The sequence below is a fragment of the Ursus maritimus genome, unplaced genomic scaffold (genome assembly GCF_017311325.1).
Source record: "Ursus maritimus isolate PB19 unplaced genomic scaffold, ASM1731132v1 scaffold_20, whole genome shotgun sequence".
NCBI classification, from domain to species: Eukaryota; Metazoa; Chordata; class Mammalia; order Carnivora; family Ursidae; genus Ursus; species Ursus maritimus.
Window position 1 is genome coordinate 17,490,660 of NW_024424453.1, and position 17,988 is coordinate 17,508,647.

Sequence of the window (17,988 nt, forward strand, 5' to 3'; positions counted from 1 at the left end):
AAATGCTTATCTGTTCATATTACAGACAGTATTCAATGTGTACATAGTGGCTTTTTGTTGCTTTTAGGATAAAGGCCAAATGCTTAATTTGGTTCACTAGACCTGAGGGGTTCCCCTGCATTCTCTTTAACTGTCTCTTAAACCTGACTCTCTGATATTCAAGTCCACAGGCCTTTCCACAGATGAGTAGAAACCCTGCGTGTGTTACTATCCCAGAGCTTCTCTATGAAACCTTTTCCCCTGTGCCCCTGGTCTCCTCAACTCCTTTGTCTCCTTTAGATCTCAGCTGAAAGGTGCTCTTCAGGGAAGCTGTCCCAACTCCTTCCTTTTCTCTCTCCCCATTCCAACACTTTCTTTTGGCATATATAGTCATAAAAATCTGGTCTCTTCTTTCGAAGAGTTTATCTTCGACTCTCGTTAGTCAACTGATCATACTCGTGTTGTGGACCCCTAGACTAAAGGATAAATATAAAGTGACATTTCCCATTAGGCAGTGAAGTCAGGGAGTGCATCTGCATTTCTCATTTTAAATCCCAGTGCTCAGCACTCCTAAAAATTGTGTAAGATATAGATCAGATTATGGAACTCACTTGTCTGCTTAAAATCCTCAAATCACACTTAGAATGAAGTCTAAACTCCCTATGATTGGGCTCCCTAGTTGCACGGCTCCTATTTCTTCACTGACAACAGTTTCTACTCTTCCTCTCCGTGATGATGTTTCTGTCTTTCTCAGACATGCCAAATTCATTCCTAAAGTCGAAGGTTTTTGCATTTGATTTTCCTTCCTCTTGAACATTTCTCTTCAGATCTTAACACAAAGTTTTTTCTTTCTCATATTCTAGATCTCAACAGAGTTTTTTTTTCTATCTAAAGTAACTAGTTGATACCTTTCCCTCTCCACCATGCATTTTCTCTATGAATTCAATCTGAAATCTTTTTTAAAGGATTTATTTTCTCTTCCCCAAAAGTTGCCTATAAGCTCCTGAGGACAGGTTGCCTTGTTGATAGCTGTGTCCTCCAGTTCTAGAACAGAGCCAGTCACATTGTAGAACATTGGTAAATATTTATGTATTGTAAGAAGGAATGAATTATAAAAACTATATTTAAAAGATATTAGTATGAGATTTAGTCTCTCTTCTAAATCTTTTAAAAATGGTGTATTTATTTTGCATCAGTGATTTTTTTAAAGTATTTATAAATTATATAAACTAAGTATAAGTTTTACATGGCCTTTCCTGTTAAAATATTATGAAACACATTCCTTTGAAATTATATTCCATTCCTGTGGGATTGCTACTCTGTGGACTATTCCTGTAAGCTTATGAAACTTCATTGTAATCACAGACTCACATGGAATTCAGAATATACGCTTATTAAATTTCTTCCTCTCCTGTGCTTGTTAAATACTTAAGACAAGTTTGCCTGTTGTAACTTTTTACTTTCCTTGGTTCTCAAATTGTATTTTTCAGAGTGCTGAGAGCACTAAATTATGAAATTTAAATTTGTAACCTAACTATCATAAAGGATTTCTTTTTTCATGTAGGGAGTCTTAGGATTAAGAATGTGCCATGGGTTAAAAGTTCAGGCCAACTGTTAACCCAGATAAGCATCTGGACAATACCAGAATTAACGACATGCTTTTACCTCTATACCAGAGTTTCTCAACAGCAACACTATAATATTTTGGGATGGATAATTCTTTTTTTTGGGGGGGGGGGTTACTGTTGGGGCATTTCAGGAAATATTTAGCAGCATCACTGGCCTCTATCTACCAGATGCCAGTATCACCCTCCACTCCTACTGAAACAACCAAAAATGTCTCCAAACATGCCAGATATTCCTTGAGGGGGCAAAACCACCCCTAGTTCTATATATAAAGGAGGTCCTATTTCCTACAATTCCAGAATTATCGTATTTTTATAGAGTGCTTTGGTTTTAGAAATGCTGACTCAAAGCCTTTATTTTGGGCCTTTGACACAATGCCATCTCTCTTTTCTATTAAGGCATTCCAGAATCTTTATGTAGGTGACTCTAGATCATTGTTGGTTTTCTGTTACTTTCTTAGGTTTCAAGAGTATTTTCAACTGAGTTTTGAACATTGGATAAGACTTGGGCCAACTCTGTTCACAGTCCCAATCCCTAGATGAGTGGATATGAAACCACAAATATTTCATTGAAAAATTGCTGAAAGATAAAAACATAAACTTTAAGCTTCCTAGAAACAGGATTTCTGAGCTGAAGTTTCAGTTTATATAGTTTTAGGAGTAATCCCCAAAGAATTCATGTTTCAAATTTCCTGTGCAGTTACAAATTATTTCACCTGTTTGTATTTCAGGACCTCCAGGACATACTGGCTACCCTGGCCCCCAGGCTGGCTACCCTGGCCCCCAGGCGGGCTATCCTGGCCCTCAGGGTGGCTATCCAATTCCACCAGCTGGTTATTCAGGTGCTGGCCCAGTAGGCTTTCCTGTCCAACACCAGCCAGTGTATAATCAGCCAGGTGGGCCTGCAGGGGTGCCATGGATGCCCGCACCACCACCTCCATTAGACTGTCCACCTGGATTGGAATATTTAAGTCAGGTAATTTCAAATAAATGACACACTCATAAAAAAGAAAACTGTGCTTATAGTTTACTTAATGAAATTTAAAAATGACTAATTCACAAACATTTGAAATGGTAAAACAACATTTTACGCTAACAAATTACTATACTTCTTCTAGGTCAAGTTTACTTTTAAAGCAAAATACAAAGGTCTTAGGAAATTGTGTTTTCTATGATTTTTAATATAATCTGCAGTAATGGCCAGTAGCAAACCTTTATTAAGCACTATTTTCCAGACTTTGTTCCTAAGTATAACACATGTATTATCTTATTCAATCCTTGTAGAAGCTCTATGTTATATAGGTGTTATAATTATAATCATTTTACAGAGGAGGAAACTGAGATCCAGAGAGGTTATATAATTGACTTGGAGCCAAAACACTAAAGAAGTAGGAATGGCTTCTTACTTCTAGAACCTTGGTTCTGGATCTCACTGTCTTTAATCCCGACACCAAATAACTTCCTGGAAGGTGAAAAGAAACATTAAACTAATTTTGGTGTTGAGTGTCAGTATAGTGGTACCAAAAACAAAGGGTTAACATTTTGTGTATAACATGATTCACTTTTTATTATAATTAACAAAACTGTATTTTATGATGCTTTTTGTTCTTTGGGAGAACCAATTATTAACACCACCAGTAAGAAAAAAAAATCCTGGATTTTAGTGTACTGCATGATACCATATCCTAGCAGTGTGAGGGTTAGTATTTGCCCAGTGTTGGAAATCTGGTGGGTAGAGTAGGAATATAAAATTCTGTGTGTCTGATCAATAAACAAATAAATATATTCCTGTGGTAACCAACCAGTTTTCAGTAAATGAATTGGCTCTTTTGTACTCTGTACTCATTTAATTTCCCACAACGCACTTGGGCAGCATGTATTGTAAGAACTTTTATAGTTCATACATTCTCTGACAGATACCTTAAACAGATTCTTTTTAAAATCAAGGCCTTACAGAATATAGGGGGAAGTTATTACCTGTTCCAAAAGATGATATCAAGCACCCTTCGAATTTTTTTTTAGATTTAGAAAGAAGCTCTTTAAATGGATGAAGAGTCTTAATATTTCTTTTTTTTTTTAAAGATTTTATTTATTTATTCATTCGACAGAGATAGAGACAGCCAGCGAGAGAGGGAACACAAGCAGGGGGAGTGGGAGAGGAAGAAGCAGGCTCACAGCGGAAGAGCCTGATGTAGGGCTCGATCCCACAACGCCAGGATCACGCCCTGAGCCGAAGGCAGATGCTCAACCGCTGTGCCACCCAGGCGCCCCAGAGTCTTAATATTTCTTAAGTCTTTGCAAGAAGGAACTTTAAAAAAAATTTTTTTAGAGGGATTCCACTGTAAGTCAATTTTATTTGACCTGAATTTGCCCACATTAATAGTGAACACTTTCAATAGATTGTTTTTTTGATTAAAGATACATCAACCTTAATTTTATACTTTTTTAGGCATTAAAGTTTAGAAGTAAGATATGCTATTATTAAATATTGATAAAGATTAATAATTGATTTTATACATTCCTTATAATATAAAAACACTGATATTAATTTGGTTGGTATAAAAAGCATGGAAATATAGTGCAATTTTTTTTTTTTACTGTAATAGATCGATCAGATACTGGTTCATCAGCAAATTGAGCTTCTGGAAGGTATGTATTCATCGTATTGATCATATTTCTAGAAAGAGAAGATGTTTATACAGATAAAGGCATATAAGCAACCACAAATGTAGCACTTTCACTGATGTGGAACAGTTAAATCTGATTATTTACAAATGTCTCTCTTCATGATAATGAAATGATGGTAATCATCAGTAGCTCATTTCTGGAAATTAGGAGTCAGCTGGTAAAATACTATTACTCTGAGCATTTGTCCTCATGGTATATACCCCAACTTAGAAGGAAACCATTCAAAACTTACTTTTTCTCCCACTTCTCTCTAGAAATCACTTCAGCTGTTTTCTCCCCACCCTATGATGATCTTGATATTGACACAGAACCAAATGCACTAGTTCAGTGACCTTAGTACATTTCTAAAGCAAGTAAACTTCTTCAATTTGGATGGGTATGTTTTGGAAAATAGTATTCTTGCCCACATTTTTTATTAGGAGCTCACATGAACCCTGTAAGACCTTTGTTCTGTGGGCTGTAGATTATCACCTTGGGTACAGGGATAATTCAGTGTTGGAGAATGCTGACCAGCAGGCCTGGAAGCCCAGCTTCTTATAACAGGACTCCTGCTCATGTGAATGGCCAATAAGTATTTCCTTGGGTACATCACTCCTGAGATGCAAGGTAACCTTAGGAAGCCACTAGATGATTCAGGATTCTTGCCAGGGGAAGAGAACCTGGATGGATTCATGAACCACAGTGTCTTTCTTCTAGATATAAAGAGTTTAATGAACACTCAACTAGCTTTTAGAATATATGTTAAGGCCTTCTTCACCTCTCTGCCAATTCCCTTTCCACTGGTAGAAATTATAACATGAATTTTAAGAGTAGAGCAATAGATGTGGTTAGAATATATAGTTGTTGCCTATTTTATTTAAATGGCTTATAATGTACATTGTTAGATATTTATAATGTTCTTGTTTTTGTTAGTTTGTGTATACTAAGTTTTCTCTGGAAAGGTGTTCTTTGTTGTTTGATAATTTGTACTTTGAGTTTTTTAATGTTTTAAGAAATTTATTTTTGACATTATAAAGTCAAACCAAACCAAAACAGACATTGTACGTTATACAGCACTCCATTTATAGTTTTTAAATGTATAAGTTTTATATATATTTGTGAGATATGTATGTATTAATCATGAAAGATAAAGTCCAAATTTAGTAGTTATTAATTCTTCAGTTTTCTAAAAGCAATGTCTTTAATTTTCTTGTTTTCTTTTCATCTCAATGAAAGTGTATGTTGTAAGATTATGATAGTATGAAGAGATGAAGATTACTCCATTTATTTTATCATCCGAGTCTACGACAGGCACTTACACACTTCCCAATTCAAAAGCTTATAGACAGTAATGATAACCATAGAGTTCTTTTGTTTTATTCTCATTTTTTTAGTAACTAGAAGGTAACCTACAGATTGTGTAAACCCATTGATCTCATTTTACAGATAAACTAGCTGAAGAATTTTGAGATTAAGCTACTTAATGAAACACTTAGATAATAGAGTCCATGTTATGAATCAGTTTAATTTTTTTCTCACAAAACATGTGACTGTCAGATGTTGAGGTCAGGGGTGGTTCTTTTAAAGAAAGAGTCCAGAGCAAAGGAACTTAAGGGAGGTCATGATGATAGAATTTATGAAGGACATCTCTATCTGACTAAAAGTATCCACACAGACATTAGAGAGTGTTTTTTGTCCCATATATATCTTTTAATCATTCATTATTTTGGTGGCTCTGACATCCCATGACCCACGTTAACAAGGACTATAGACTAGTGGGACCATTAATTGTTCCTTTCTGGCTCTAAGCAAGGAGAGGTTTGCAATGTGTGATTCAGTATGGGAAGCCCATTGGTAAGATATCACATGGGCATCAGCATTTAGCGTACTTCTGTCTCCCCATGAAGAGATTAGCCCCTCTAGAGTACAGAGCTTACTTAGGATGTCAGTGGTCTAGATAGCCTAAGAGTTGCAGCCTTGGTTGCCAAGCACCTCTTCCCATTGTCTAATACCTGTCTGCCACTTCTGAACAACTACTGCTGAGGTAAACAAGGGTGCTCCAGGCCCAGTGTGATGTTCTAATTCACCTTCCATTTTCACCCTCTCCCTTTCTACTGGGCATTAAGAGCAAGCCCTCTCATTACCTTCCCTCACACAGTGCAAAAACATAAGCCATGAATGTGGTATATTAAAAACCAATTTATTCGATAGCATATTTCATAGAGTATAAACATAGCAACCATCCTATATTCCCCTACATAATTGAATATGTGAAAACTATACCAAGCAAGTGGATATTTTCTGCATACACCTCGCACAGCTAAGACCATCTACAGCACTGCACCATCCCTCAGCAGCAGTCTGACTTTCTGACATGAGTCTATGGAATTAGGAAGGTATGAGTTGTTTTCTTTTCCATGTCTCCCATAGGGACTCTTAATTTCTCTATGCCTTAATACCCTCTCCTTCTTCTTTCCCTTTCCCTTTTATCCTCCATCTAGATCATCTCTAAACACCTTTCCTTTTCTTTCTCCCTGTGTTACTTAAAGTATCATCTAAAAATGGCATAACTACATATTATAGTATCTTAGGATAGATTCAATATTCTTTTAGCATAATGGTCATAGTGATTCCCTCTTTTATGTTTGTAGCCTTCACAGGTTTTGAAACTAATAACAAATATGAAATTAAGAACAGCTTTGGACAGAGGATTTACTTTGCAACAGAGGATACGGATTTCTGCACCCGAAATTGCTGTGGGGCTTCTAGGCCTTTTACCATGAGGATTCTTGATAATATGGGCCGAGAAGTTATAACTCTGGAGAGACCACTAAAGTGCGACTGCTGTTGTTGCCCTTGCTGCCTTCAGGAGGTCAGTGAGCAACTACCAGGGTCATTTGTAGAGTAGTTCAGCAATAATTTTTACCCTTTCATTGAATTTATGTAATCAAATGAGATTTAAAGGAAAATTGGTCCATAACCTATTGGTTTACACTTGAGAGTAAATTGTCCAAGAAGAAAGGCAGTGAAAAACAATAAACAGCCCCATGTGTGTCTTGTGGAGTTGAGATCAGAAATCTCAGAGACCAGGCTTCTTGATCTTCATGTAGAGCTGAGAAGGTAGGGCACCTTGTTCTAGTCCCTTACCTACAATGAACATGAAAAGCCTAGCCAAAGCCAGAGCAGTGATACCATAGAGAATATCCTACATGTGTTCATCTCACAGTTTGGGCCAACCTCACAGAGAGGCCCTCTCTGAAAAATTTCAGTGCTGTTTTTTTTTATATATCCATAAAAATTATGAATGTATTTGAGCTCCCTATAAGAGGTATACACTAGTTGTGAGTACCTTTAGTTCCATAAAGACCTGGTGTCTGTTTAATTTACTTGGCAGCCCACTGCTAGAGAATGTGGATCTCAGGGGAGATGCTGGGGCACAGGGAGTTTATAGAGAAGGTGATTTTTGCCTATATCTCCATTGGCCTGAGACCAGCCCTGCCGGGGCCGCTCAGTCATTCCATAGAGGGAGCTGTGCTAACATGACAGACATAGTTACAAGCACATGAATATTTGAAATCTAATACTGTATTGTATTTTAAAAAGATAACTGAAGTTGTTTGTGCTGAGTTATTTATTTTCCATATCATTTAAGTTAGATATAGTAATATTTATCCAGGAATACCTGAGGAAAAACTTGAGAGTTTGACGGAATATGCTCTACAATGTAAAGCATACGTTAAATGTATTACACTATTGTAAAAAACGGGCTTAAGAAGTCATTTACTAATGAGCACACTGAGGCCCTTTCAAGGTCACCTAGCTAAGTAGCAGAGCCAAGATTCCAGGCTTCATTTTCTTTCCATTTTAGTACCATTGCTGCTCATATTTAGAAATTGCACCACTGATCAAAGCTGTGCTCCTGCCTCTAAACCACTGTTTTAAAAAAGTTTAAGAAAATAGTTCCTTAACAATTTAGACGTTTTTCATAAATCTGGAGATTAAAAAATGTACAAAGGCCAATGGAGCAAAGTTTAAGAGTGGAGACAATGCAGTGCAGCCTGCCCCAGTTTGTACCTCATCTTTTCTTCTTTGTAGTTGGGAATCTGATACAAGTTAATTCACTTCTCAGCTCCTCAGTTACTTTCTCTCTAAATAGGGATAATAATACCAACCTTGTAGGGATGTGTTAATTATTAAGTGGTGCTTGAAACAGTGTCTGACACTTTGAAAGTATTCAATAAATGAGTTGTTACTAGACATTATAATTATTATGATGTATATATATATTATTTTGCTTTTGTAGATAGCAGTCTATGCTCCTCCTGGTGTACCTGTAGGTTATGTTATTCAGACCTGGGATCCGTGCCTGCCAAGGTTTACAATTCAAAATGAGAGGAGAGAGGATGTACTAAAAATTATTGCTCCATGTCTTCTATGCAGCTGTTGTTCAGATGTTGATTTTGAGGTAAGAGTTGTGATAGGGTTTACAGGTCTTGCTTTCCTCAAAAATGATAATATAATTTGGGAGGATGTTACAAATAAAATAAATTTGTGTGGCCTGATATTTCAAGAGGAAGACAGTGTGCTTTTATATGTAACTTTGGTCAGAGAGGTGGTTAATGCTCTGATGAAGCATCAGTGTTGATTATACTAAATGGAAAAAAGAGGAGCAGAGCCTATAGTCAAATAAATAAGTATAAGCAAAACATCCAACATTTGAACGTGGTGGTTTCTATATGGACGCTCCGTATATTACCCATTTACAATAAAATGTGAACCTTGTCATCTAAGTCTGATTGCCAAGGCCTGTGAATCCTTCCTTAGTCTGAAATACAGGCTGCCAGTGCTCTAGATTCTCTTCGAAGTTCTGACGTCTTTGAGTTCCTACAAAAAGCTCACTTATGCAAAGAGAGTTTTAAGAAAGATAGTGTAAGATATACTTCCCAGTTATGCCTCTCTTTATCCTTGTGTTAAATTCGATCACTGTAAACCACAATTTATCTGTGTATTTACTACATGGAGGAATTTCATTACAGCAATTTTTCCATAGATGGCCTAGCCTTGTAGCCCAAAGTATTTAGTTGCAAAGGTATAAAAATAGAGAGATTTTATAACTTAATCCTGATCTCATGATTCTCTTTGGAAAATCATAAAATATGTTAAACTAGACCAACATTTCCACAAAAAGGGGCAAAAATTTAAAACCGAGCAGGGCTGCCCCCTTATGATAAGATGTATGAAATCTGACATTGTCCCCTGACTTCCTATAGTTTTCCACTGTCCAGCTCCATTCTTTATATTATCTGCCTGGCTCCTCTAATCATGATTTTCAATTCCTCTGTTAGACTCTGGTTATATAAAAATGAAACCTTCCCCTCAGTGATTTCAGAGTCAAACGAGAGACACAGGCAATTCTAAGAAAACACGTGATAGAATAGAGACTTTTTAAAGACTCTTACAAAGGCATATACATAGTGTAAGGGGGGAAATGAGGGGGTATATACTATGCATGTGTAAACACTTTATAGTTTTTGTATAATAATAGTTCTCTGTGTAGGGTTTATCATTCCTATGAAAGAACCAGAGGACTGAGAGGTAACTGTGTATTCGGGGAATATTAATAGAATTTTTGCTGACATATACTTTATTTGTAGAAAATAAGTGAAAATACTGGTGCAACAAGTGAAACTGGACTGTGAAACTTTTATATTTAATGCTAAGGAATTTAGAAATCTCCCAGCAACCCTTCTCAGTGGATGCCTTAAAGCATCTATTATATGTAATGAATTAACTACTCTCCTGCACATCCAGAATGGTGCTAACTAGGTAACATCTTTGACAGAATCGAGAAAGTAGTTCCTTGAATCATCTTCTGTAGGCTAGGAATTTGAAAGCAGGAATTATCAGTACGAGGAACGTTTGAAACGTTTGAAAGCAGGAATTATCAGTACGAGGAACAACTATGGAACATGGACTCCATCATAGTGTTAATGGCATGGAAACAGAGTAGATAATGGCCTGAACACAGCAGGAGCAGGAGCCATTCTAAAGGAAGAAATAATTCAGAGACATTGCATAAGTATACCAAGTGGAACTGATTCATGGCTTTGAAGTCAGCTGACCATGAAAGAAAATTTGGAGATGATTCTGATTCATATTGTTGTAATATCTGATGTTTAAGAAGCTCAATGAGGGGCACCTGGGTGGCTCAGTTGGTTAAGCATCCAACTCTTGATTTTGGCTCAGGTCATGATCTCAGGGCTGTGAGATTGAGCCCTGCGATGGGCTCCACACTGGGCATGGGCATGGAGCCTCTTAAGGTTCTCTCTCTCCCCCTCTGCCTGTCCTCCCACCCCCACTCTCTCAATCCATCTCTGTTGCTCTAAAAAAAAAAAAAGAAAGAAAGAAAGAAAAGAAAAGAAAAGAAAAGAAAAGCAGCAGCAGCAGCTGAATGGATAATAGGCCATTAGCCAGGTTAACAATCTTGGAGAAGTTGATTTGTGAGAACCTCATAATTTGTATTTGAGTTATGTTGGATTTTTGGTACGTAGAGAAAAAGTCTGGGATGTTTTCGTCATATAGATCCACCATATAGGTGGAAGTTGTCCCAAGGGTGAGTAGAAGACAGACAGGCAGGCTTTTTATCCCATGGAGGCAATAAGGGAATTTGTCTCCTTCCGGGACTTTTGGTAGAGGGGGACATCCATGAAACTGCTAATACATTATAGTCCCCTCTATGAGTCTGAAGTCTGAATTCATACCACTGTTATGGATGAGGAACCTCATAACATAGAAATTGATCCTGAATGGTGATACAGATGACAGAATTGAATGCAAAAGCACACTAGAAGGAGATCACCAAAGATTGATCACCAAAACACTCTCTGTTCCTATAGAAAAAGCTGATATTCACATGAATAGATCAAAAATCACATAATGTTCTAAGAATTAATTCACCACCAACAAACTGCTTATAATAGAACAGTCTGCAATCAATCATATAAGAAATATCTAAATAGACATTAAAGAGGCTAAAGAAGAAACATTAAAGGTCATAAGGGGAAAGTGAGACTATTAAAAAAAGGACAGGAGGATCTGAAAACAAACCAAATAGAAATTCCAGAGATAAGGAACGCTCATTGATGAAACCTCATTGGAAGGATTAAGCTGAAACCCCTCATTTGGTTGAGCTGAATATTAGATACAGGTGAAGAGAGGATTAATGAACTGGATGATCTATATGAGGAAAATAAATAGGAGAGTGGGAAAAGATAAATTTGAAGGAGCCAAAAAAATTTAAAGGAATGTGAAAGCTAGAATAAACTACTCTTGCATGTGCCAAAGAGAAGCCACAGAAAAACAGAATTCAGAGAATGTTCAAAGAGACAATATTCAAAGAGATAAATGGGTAAAAATGTTCAAAGAGATAATATTCAAAGAGATAAATGGGTAAAAATCATGCAGACTTGATACCATGGTTTCTCAGATTCAAAAAGTACAAGGAGTTCTGAGTAAGAAGAAGAAATGACACCCAGATACAACTTAAACTGCAAACTTCAAACTAAAAAGTAAATCTAAAATCAGCAAGTGGGAGGGGGGAAGGTTATCTCTAATAAATAATTCCCTGACCATTAGGGATTATGAACGTTTTACTCTAAATATATTGGCGACTTGTGTTTTCTCTCTTTGAATTGTCTATTCGTATCCATTGCCTGTATTTTTATTGGGTTGTTTACTTTTTTCTTGTCAATTTATAAATGTAATTTGTATGTTGAATACATTGACCCTGCATCTGTCCTCTGATCTGCAAATAGTTTCCACAAATCTACCCTTTCTTATACACACACACACACACACACACACATATATTTATATACATATATATGTCATATATAGTCACATATATCTATTTTAATATCTTCTCATTATCCTGTCTTGATTATGAAGTTACTCCCAACTTTATTTTTTTTTACTCCTTTTTTAATCTTTTCATATTTAAATCTTTAACTTACCAGGAATTTTATTTGTAGAAGATAGGATCAAACATTTTTTTCCTTCAGATGGCTAGACAGCTGTGTCATCACAATTTATTAAGTAAAGTATTCATTCCTTGCTGAATTGAAAAACTATACATTAAATTCTCATAAATAATGGGATCTATTTCTAGATTCTCCTCTGTTTCATTGATCTAATTATCTGTGCTTACAACAGTGCCTTATGATTCAATTATGGCAACTTAATGTTGTATTCTATATCTAGTCATAGCCAAACAGTCACTTATTATTCTTCTTTATCATATTTTTTTGCTATTATCAGATTTTTCCTTTCCTGTGAATATTAAGGCAATTTTTCAGAAGCTAGAATCCTATTAGTATTATATTAAATCTGTATACCATTTTTAAAAATTAGCATTTTTATGATGCTAAACCTGTCTCATCCCGGAAGCGTGATGTCTTTTTATTCATTCATATCTAATTTTATATTCTTCATAAGATCATATGGGTTTCTTTATATAGAACATCTTTATTTTTTTGGTAAAATTTTCCCAAATAATTTATAGGCATGATCACCAATAAGAAGGAATATAGATGTATTAGGTACTTATTCTTAATATTGAAAAAGGCTATTTATTTGTTTACCCTTTACCCAGTCTTCTGACTGGATTCTAGTATTTAACTTCAGAAACATTTTTTGCTTATTTATACTAGGTTTTTCTAGTTATAAAATTACAGAACAAAATGAAATCATTTTAACTCTTCTTATTTTTATTTACCAATTAGCTCATTTTCTTTTCTAGTCTACTTTAGAAGCAAAACTGAACAGTAATGCCAATTGTGAGAATACCTACCAAGTTGATGACTTCAATTGAAATAGCAGCAAATGTTTCACAATTTAGAAAGACATTGGCTATTATTTTTCATATTATTTTTCTAGTCCTATTTTACCTAGAGCAGCAATTAGCAAAAAAAATTTTTAAAAGATGAAATAGAAAACATTTTAGACTTTATGGGCCATACGGTCATTGTATGCAACTATTCAAGTCTGTCATTGTAGCATGAAGATAGTTACAGACAATATATAAATACTGCATATAACTGTGTCCTAATATGACTTTTTTTTTTTTTACAAAAAAGGTGGGTAGGCTAAATTTGGCCCACTGATCATTGTTTGTTGACCCCTGATCTAGATTTTTATTAAGAATTGATACCTAACTATCTAAAAGCGGGGTATCACAATGGTCATGAGTATAGACTCAAATAGAGTGCCTGGGTTTGAAATCCTCCCTGTGACTTCTTGTGAGCTTAGACAAATTATTTAACCTCTACTTGCCTCAGTTTTTCCATATGAAAATTGTGTTTAATAATAGTACATATTTCTAAAGCTATCAAGAGGGAAAAATATCACCTAATACTTCTAAAGCATTTATGTTATACAAATGCTTAATTAGCAAATAAATAAAATGCTTTTACAGCACCTGATATACTGATATGTTTTGAATTATATGATGTTCTAGCATTATACAATTTATTATACTATATTCTTTTGATACTTACCTAGGTTCTATGTGCTAATGTTCTATTTGAATTTTTTTTTAAAGATTTTATTTATTTATTCGACAGAGATAGAAACAGCCAGCGAGAGAGGGAACACAAGCAGGGGGAGTGGGAGAGGAAGAAGCAGGCTCATAGTGGAGGAGCCTGATGTGGGGCTCGATCCCATAACGCCGGGATCACGCCTTGAGCCGAAGGCAGACGCTTAACCGCTGTGCCACCCAGGTGCCCCTCTATTTGAATTTTTTGCATTTATATTTATAAGATGAGCCTATAGATTTATTTTTAGAATACCACTATCAATTATCAGTATAAATGTATAGGTATATAATATTAGTTTATTATTTCTAGAAGTTGCAATCATTTTATTGTATAGATTTTCCATTTTTAAATACCTAGAATTTAGCTAAAAATTATCTAATCCTATTTACTTTTCAGTTGTAAATCATTATTCACATTTCTGAGCCTTTTCATAAAAAATTACATATTCTACTTAACATAAAATTTGGTAAATTTTTAAATTTCTTACTATAGGAATAAAAAGGAGAAATGTCAATATTGGTTAAATTTAGTGGTAGGATTATGGTGGTTTATAAATTATCTTTTGTATATTTCATTTAAAAAACTTCAAAAATAAAAAATGACTAAATTTAAAAATAAATATAAGGTTTTATTACTAGCTTCAAACGTACTATTAACATATAAAATAGAGGTATGCAGGGGAGCCTGGGTGGTGCAGTCGGTTAAGTGTCTGACTCTTGGTTTCAGCTCAGATCACGATCTCAGGGTCTTGGGATCCAGACCCATGTCAGTCTCTGTGCTCAGTGTGGAGTCTGCTTGAGATTCTTTCTCCCTCTCCTTCTGCCCCTCTTGCTCATGCTCTCTCTCACTCTCTCTCAAATAAGTAAATAAATCTTTAAAAACAAACAAACAAGAAACACAGGCATGCAAGAGGAATTTGTATTGGTCTGTTTAGCCACAATAGTGTTGCATAACAAATAATCCCTAAAACTCAGTGGCTTAAAACTACAGGTATTTATTCTCATGCTATTGGATATGTAGGTCAGTTGTGTCTCGGGGAATATACCCAGGCTCAGCTAGATGGCTCTGGTTTGGGCTGTGAGTTGGCCTCAGTTCTACTCCGGGTATGTTCATTCTGGATTTGTAGCAAATGCAGCTACTTGGATCATGTATTTCTAGTGGCTGATCACTGGAGAGCAAGAGCCAGGCCAAACAACTTAACCATGTTTAAGGCCTCTGCTCATGCCACAACTATTAACATTCCATTGGTAAGCAAATCACATGTCCAACCCTAACTATCAATGTACAGGGACATATACTGGGCCTACAATTGGTGGGGGAGGGTAGTGCATGAATATTTGCTGAACGGTAATCTATGCTATCACAGTCATATTAGAAGTTTATTTCAGATTTTTAAAGAACCCATCCACCTATACCAAACTAAAATGAGTCGACTGTTTTTAGTTTCCCCACATTTTTAAAAAGATTTTATTTATTATTTGACAGAGAGAGAGAGCACAAGCAGGGGGAGTAACAGAGGGAGAGGGACAAGCAGACTCCCCGCTGAGCATGGATCCCGACACAGGACTCAATCCTAGGACCCTGGGATCATGACCTGAGCTGAAGGCAGACACTTAACCAACTGAGCCACCCAGCACCCCAAGTTTCCTCACATTTATCTTGCTGTTCTCAACCTGAGCTAGGGCTTCAGTGGGTGTTGCTAGCACTTGTGGTAACTTGTGCACATTTGAAAAGGACACTTCTTTTCCTGGTTTGATGTAACTCTGCATGCACATACCATGGACAGTGTGGGCTACATTCATCCCCCCCTACATACCTACTTGGTGAGGTGCATTTGTCCAGCCACAAAATGTTCAACTTTTTAAGATGGCCCTGGGCTTTCCTCAGGCAGAATTGTAAAATTAGAAAAATTTTACTTTGGAGCTCTTTTTATCATCTATCCTCCTTCTTTTTGTTGTTCACTGTCCATCCACCCCACTGTTCAGTCTTACCCCAACCCTTGACCTGCAGCATCCCATCAAGTTACTTATTGGTTATTTTCCTTTACTCAAAACTGCCAGTCTTCTTTTCCAGGCTCTTTGCATTTCATATTTTCCTACTGATGGTGGTAATGAACACTCCCATCACATTTAAACACTCAGCTTATATAAACTCTCTGGGCTTCTTACAGCATGGAGGATTAATTTAGTACCTTCCTGATGGCTTCTAGAAATTTCACCAAAGAGACATTTTATATTTGTATCTTTTTCTGCTTAAATTTTGTTTTGGAGAAACGGAATTCATTTATTACTTATCTTATTTTTTTTTTAAGATTTTATTTATTTATTTGACAGAGAGAGAGAGACAGCCAGCAAGAGAGGGAACACTAGCAGGGGCAGTGGGAGAGGAAGAAGCAGGCTCCCAGCGGAGCAGGGAGCCCAATGCGGGGCTCCGTTCCAGGACCCTGGGATCACGACCTGAGCCAAAGGCAGACGCTTAATGACTGAGCCACCAGGAGCCCCTATTACTTATCTTAATGTAGAATAGAAGATGTTAAATATTTAAGCAAAACTACTTTCATATAAGTTCTCTGCCGCAAAGAAACAGGTTTCTTTTTTCATGCATCTAAAGGTAGGCACAAGAATCTACATCCATTTAATGAGTGATATAATGTTCATATGTAAGTATTGCACATAATTTTGATACAGTGTTTCATTTTATTTCAACTTTTAGTTTGTTACCAGTTTTCTAGAATTCCTTAAGAATGTATTTTTTTTCATTTTAGATTAAATCTCTTGATGAAGAAAATGTGGTTGGCAAGATTTCCAAGCAGTGGACTGGTTTCGTGAGAGAGGCATTTACAGATGCTGATAACTTTGGCATCCAGTTCCCTTTAGACCTTGATGTGAAAATGAAAGCTGTGATGCTTGGTGCATGTTTCCTCATTGTGAGTCTATTCTTGCTAATCTTGGGTTTAGGTGGTTTCTCTAGTATCATTCTGAAAATGGTTTAGTAAATTGTACATTTTTAAATGACCTTGTTAAATTTATAGGTTTTATTCCAAGGGGCCCCATTTAATTCTAGCTCCAAAATTTCATTTTCTTCTGGTATTCTGGGTTTGCAGGTGACTAGTTTCTCTGGAGAGTCTATGCAGTTTCATATGGTAACAGAAGGACCTCATGTGTTAAGGAGGGGCCCTGGTCTTTGGGGTTTTTATTTAAAAATTGAAATCAGTGCTGTGAAAAAGAGTTTGAATTTGGGCTTACATGGAATAGACTCAGTAAAACAAGATTTCGTCCTGATTTGTTATTAAATTAAATCATCTAATACAGGAGTGCAAACTGCAATAAGAGTAAACATCCAATCAAGCCATTAAGCCAAACTGCCATTTGAGAGGAATTACGTGCGATAGAGCAGTGATTCTGAACTTATCTTCACATTTAATCAGCTAGGGAACTTTGAAAAACCCCAAGTATCAGGCTGTACCCCAATTTAACTAAATTAGAAGCTCAGAATTAGAAGTTTGTATAGCTCCCAAGGTGGCTCCATATGCAGCCAAAATCAAGGACTTCTGGGACAGAGCAATAGTTTCAACCCTAGCTGTTCAATAGAAACACCTGGATAGCTTTCAAACTCCCTATATCAAGATTGCATCCAGATAGTAAATCAAAATCTCTGGAGGTGGGACTAAGCCTGCAAGCTGTTTAGAGCTGTCAGGTGATTCCAATATACAGGAAAGGTTTGGAGCCACTAGATGACCATCTTAAACACTGACATGGGATGCAATTCCAAAAAAACTAAAAAGTGAGATAATATACAGAAAAAAGATCTAGTCACTTCAACAAATAAGTGTCAGTAAAATAAAAAGATAAAAATAATATAAAAAGAGAGAGAAACTTAAGAGACATCAACTTAATGCAGTTTGTAGACCATATTTAGATACTGATTTGAACAAATGACATTTAGAAGGAATTCAGAGAAATTTGAACATTGACTGGCTATTTGATGATATTAATGGATTATTATTTTTTAAAAATATGCTAATGATATTGGGCTTATATAAAAACAAAAGAATCCAAATTTTTAGGGGCACACACTGAAGTGGTTCAGTATAAAATGTATGATATCACAGATTTGTTTTTAAA

At 36.0% G+C, this 17,988-nt stretch overlaps 1 protein-coding gene across 10 annotated transcripts in view; it reads left to right on the top strand.

Annotated features, from left to right (window-relative positions):
• PLSCR1 (phospholipid scramblase 1) overlaps positions 1–17,988 on the top strand; it is a 28,862-nt gene that overhangs the window by 9,108 nt on the left and 1,766 nt on the right. For 9 of the 10 annotated variants that reach the window (XM_040636700.1, XM_008707531.2, XM_008707556.2 and 6 more), the window contains 5 exons: positions 2,336–2,580; positions 4,211–4,253; positions 6,923–7,143; positions 8,575–8,736; positions 16,629–16,790. In XM_040636700.1, the coding sequence (XP_040492634.1) occupies positions 2,336–2,580; positions 4,211–4,253; positions 6,923–7,143; positions 8,575–8,736; positions 16,629–16,790 (833 nt within the window). The remainder of the gene's footprint in view (positions 1–2,335; positions 2,581–4,210; positions 4,254–6,922; positions 7,144–8,574; positions 8,737–16,628; positions 16,791–17,988) is intronic. The other variant, XM_040636703.1, reaches the window with a different exon arrangement.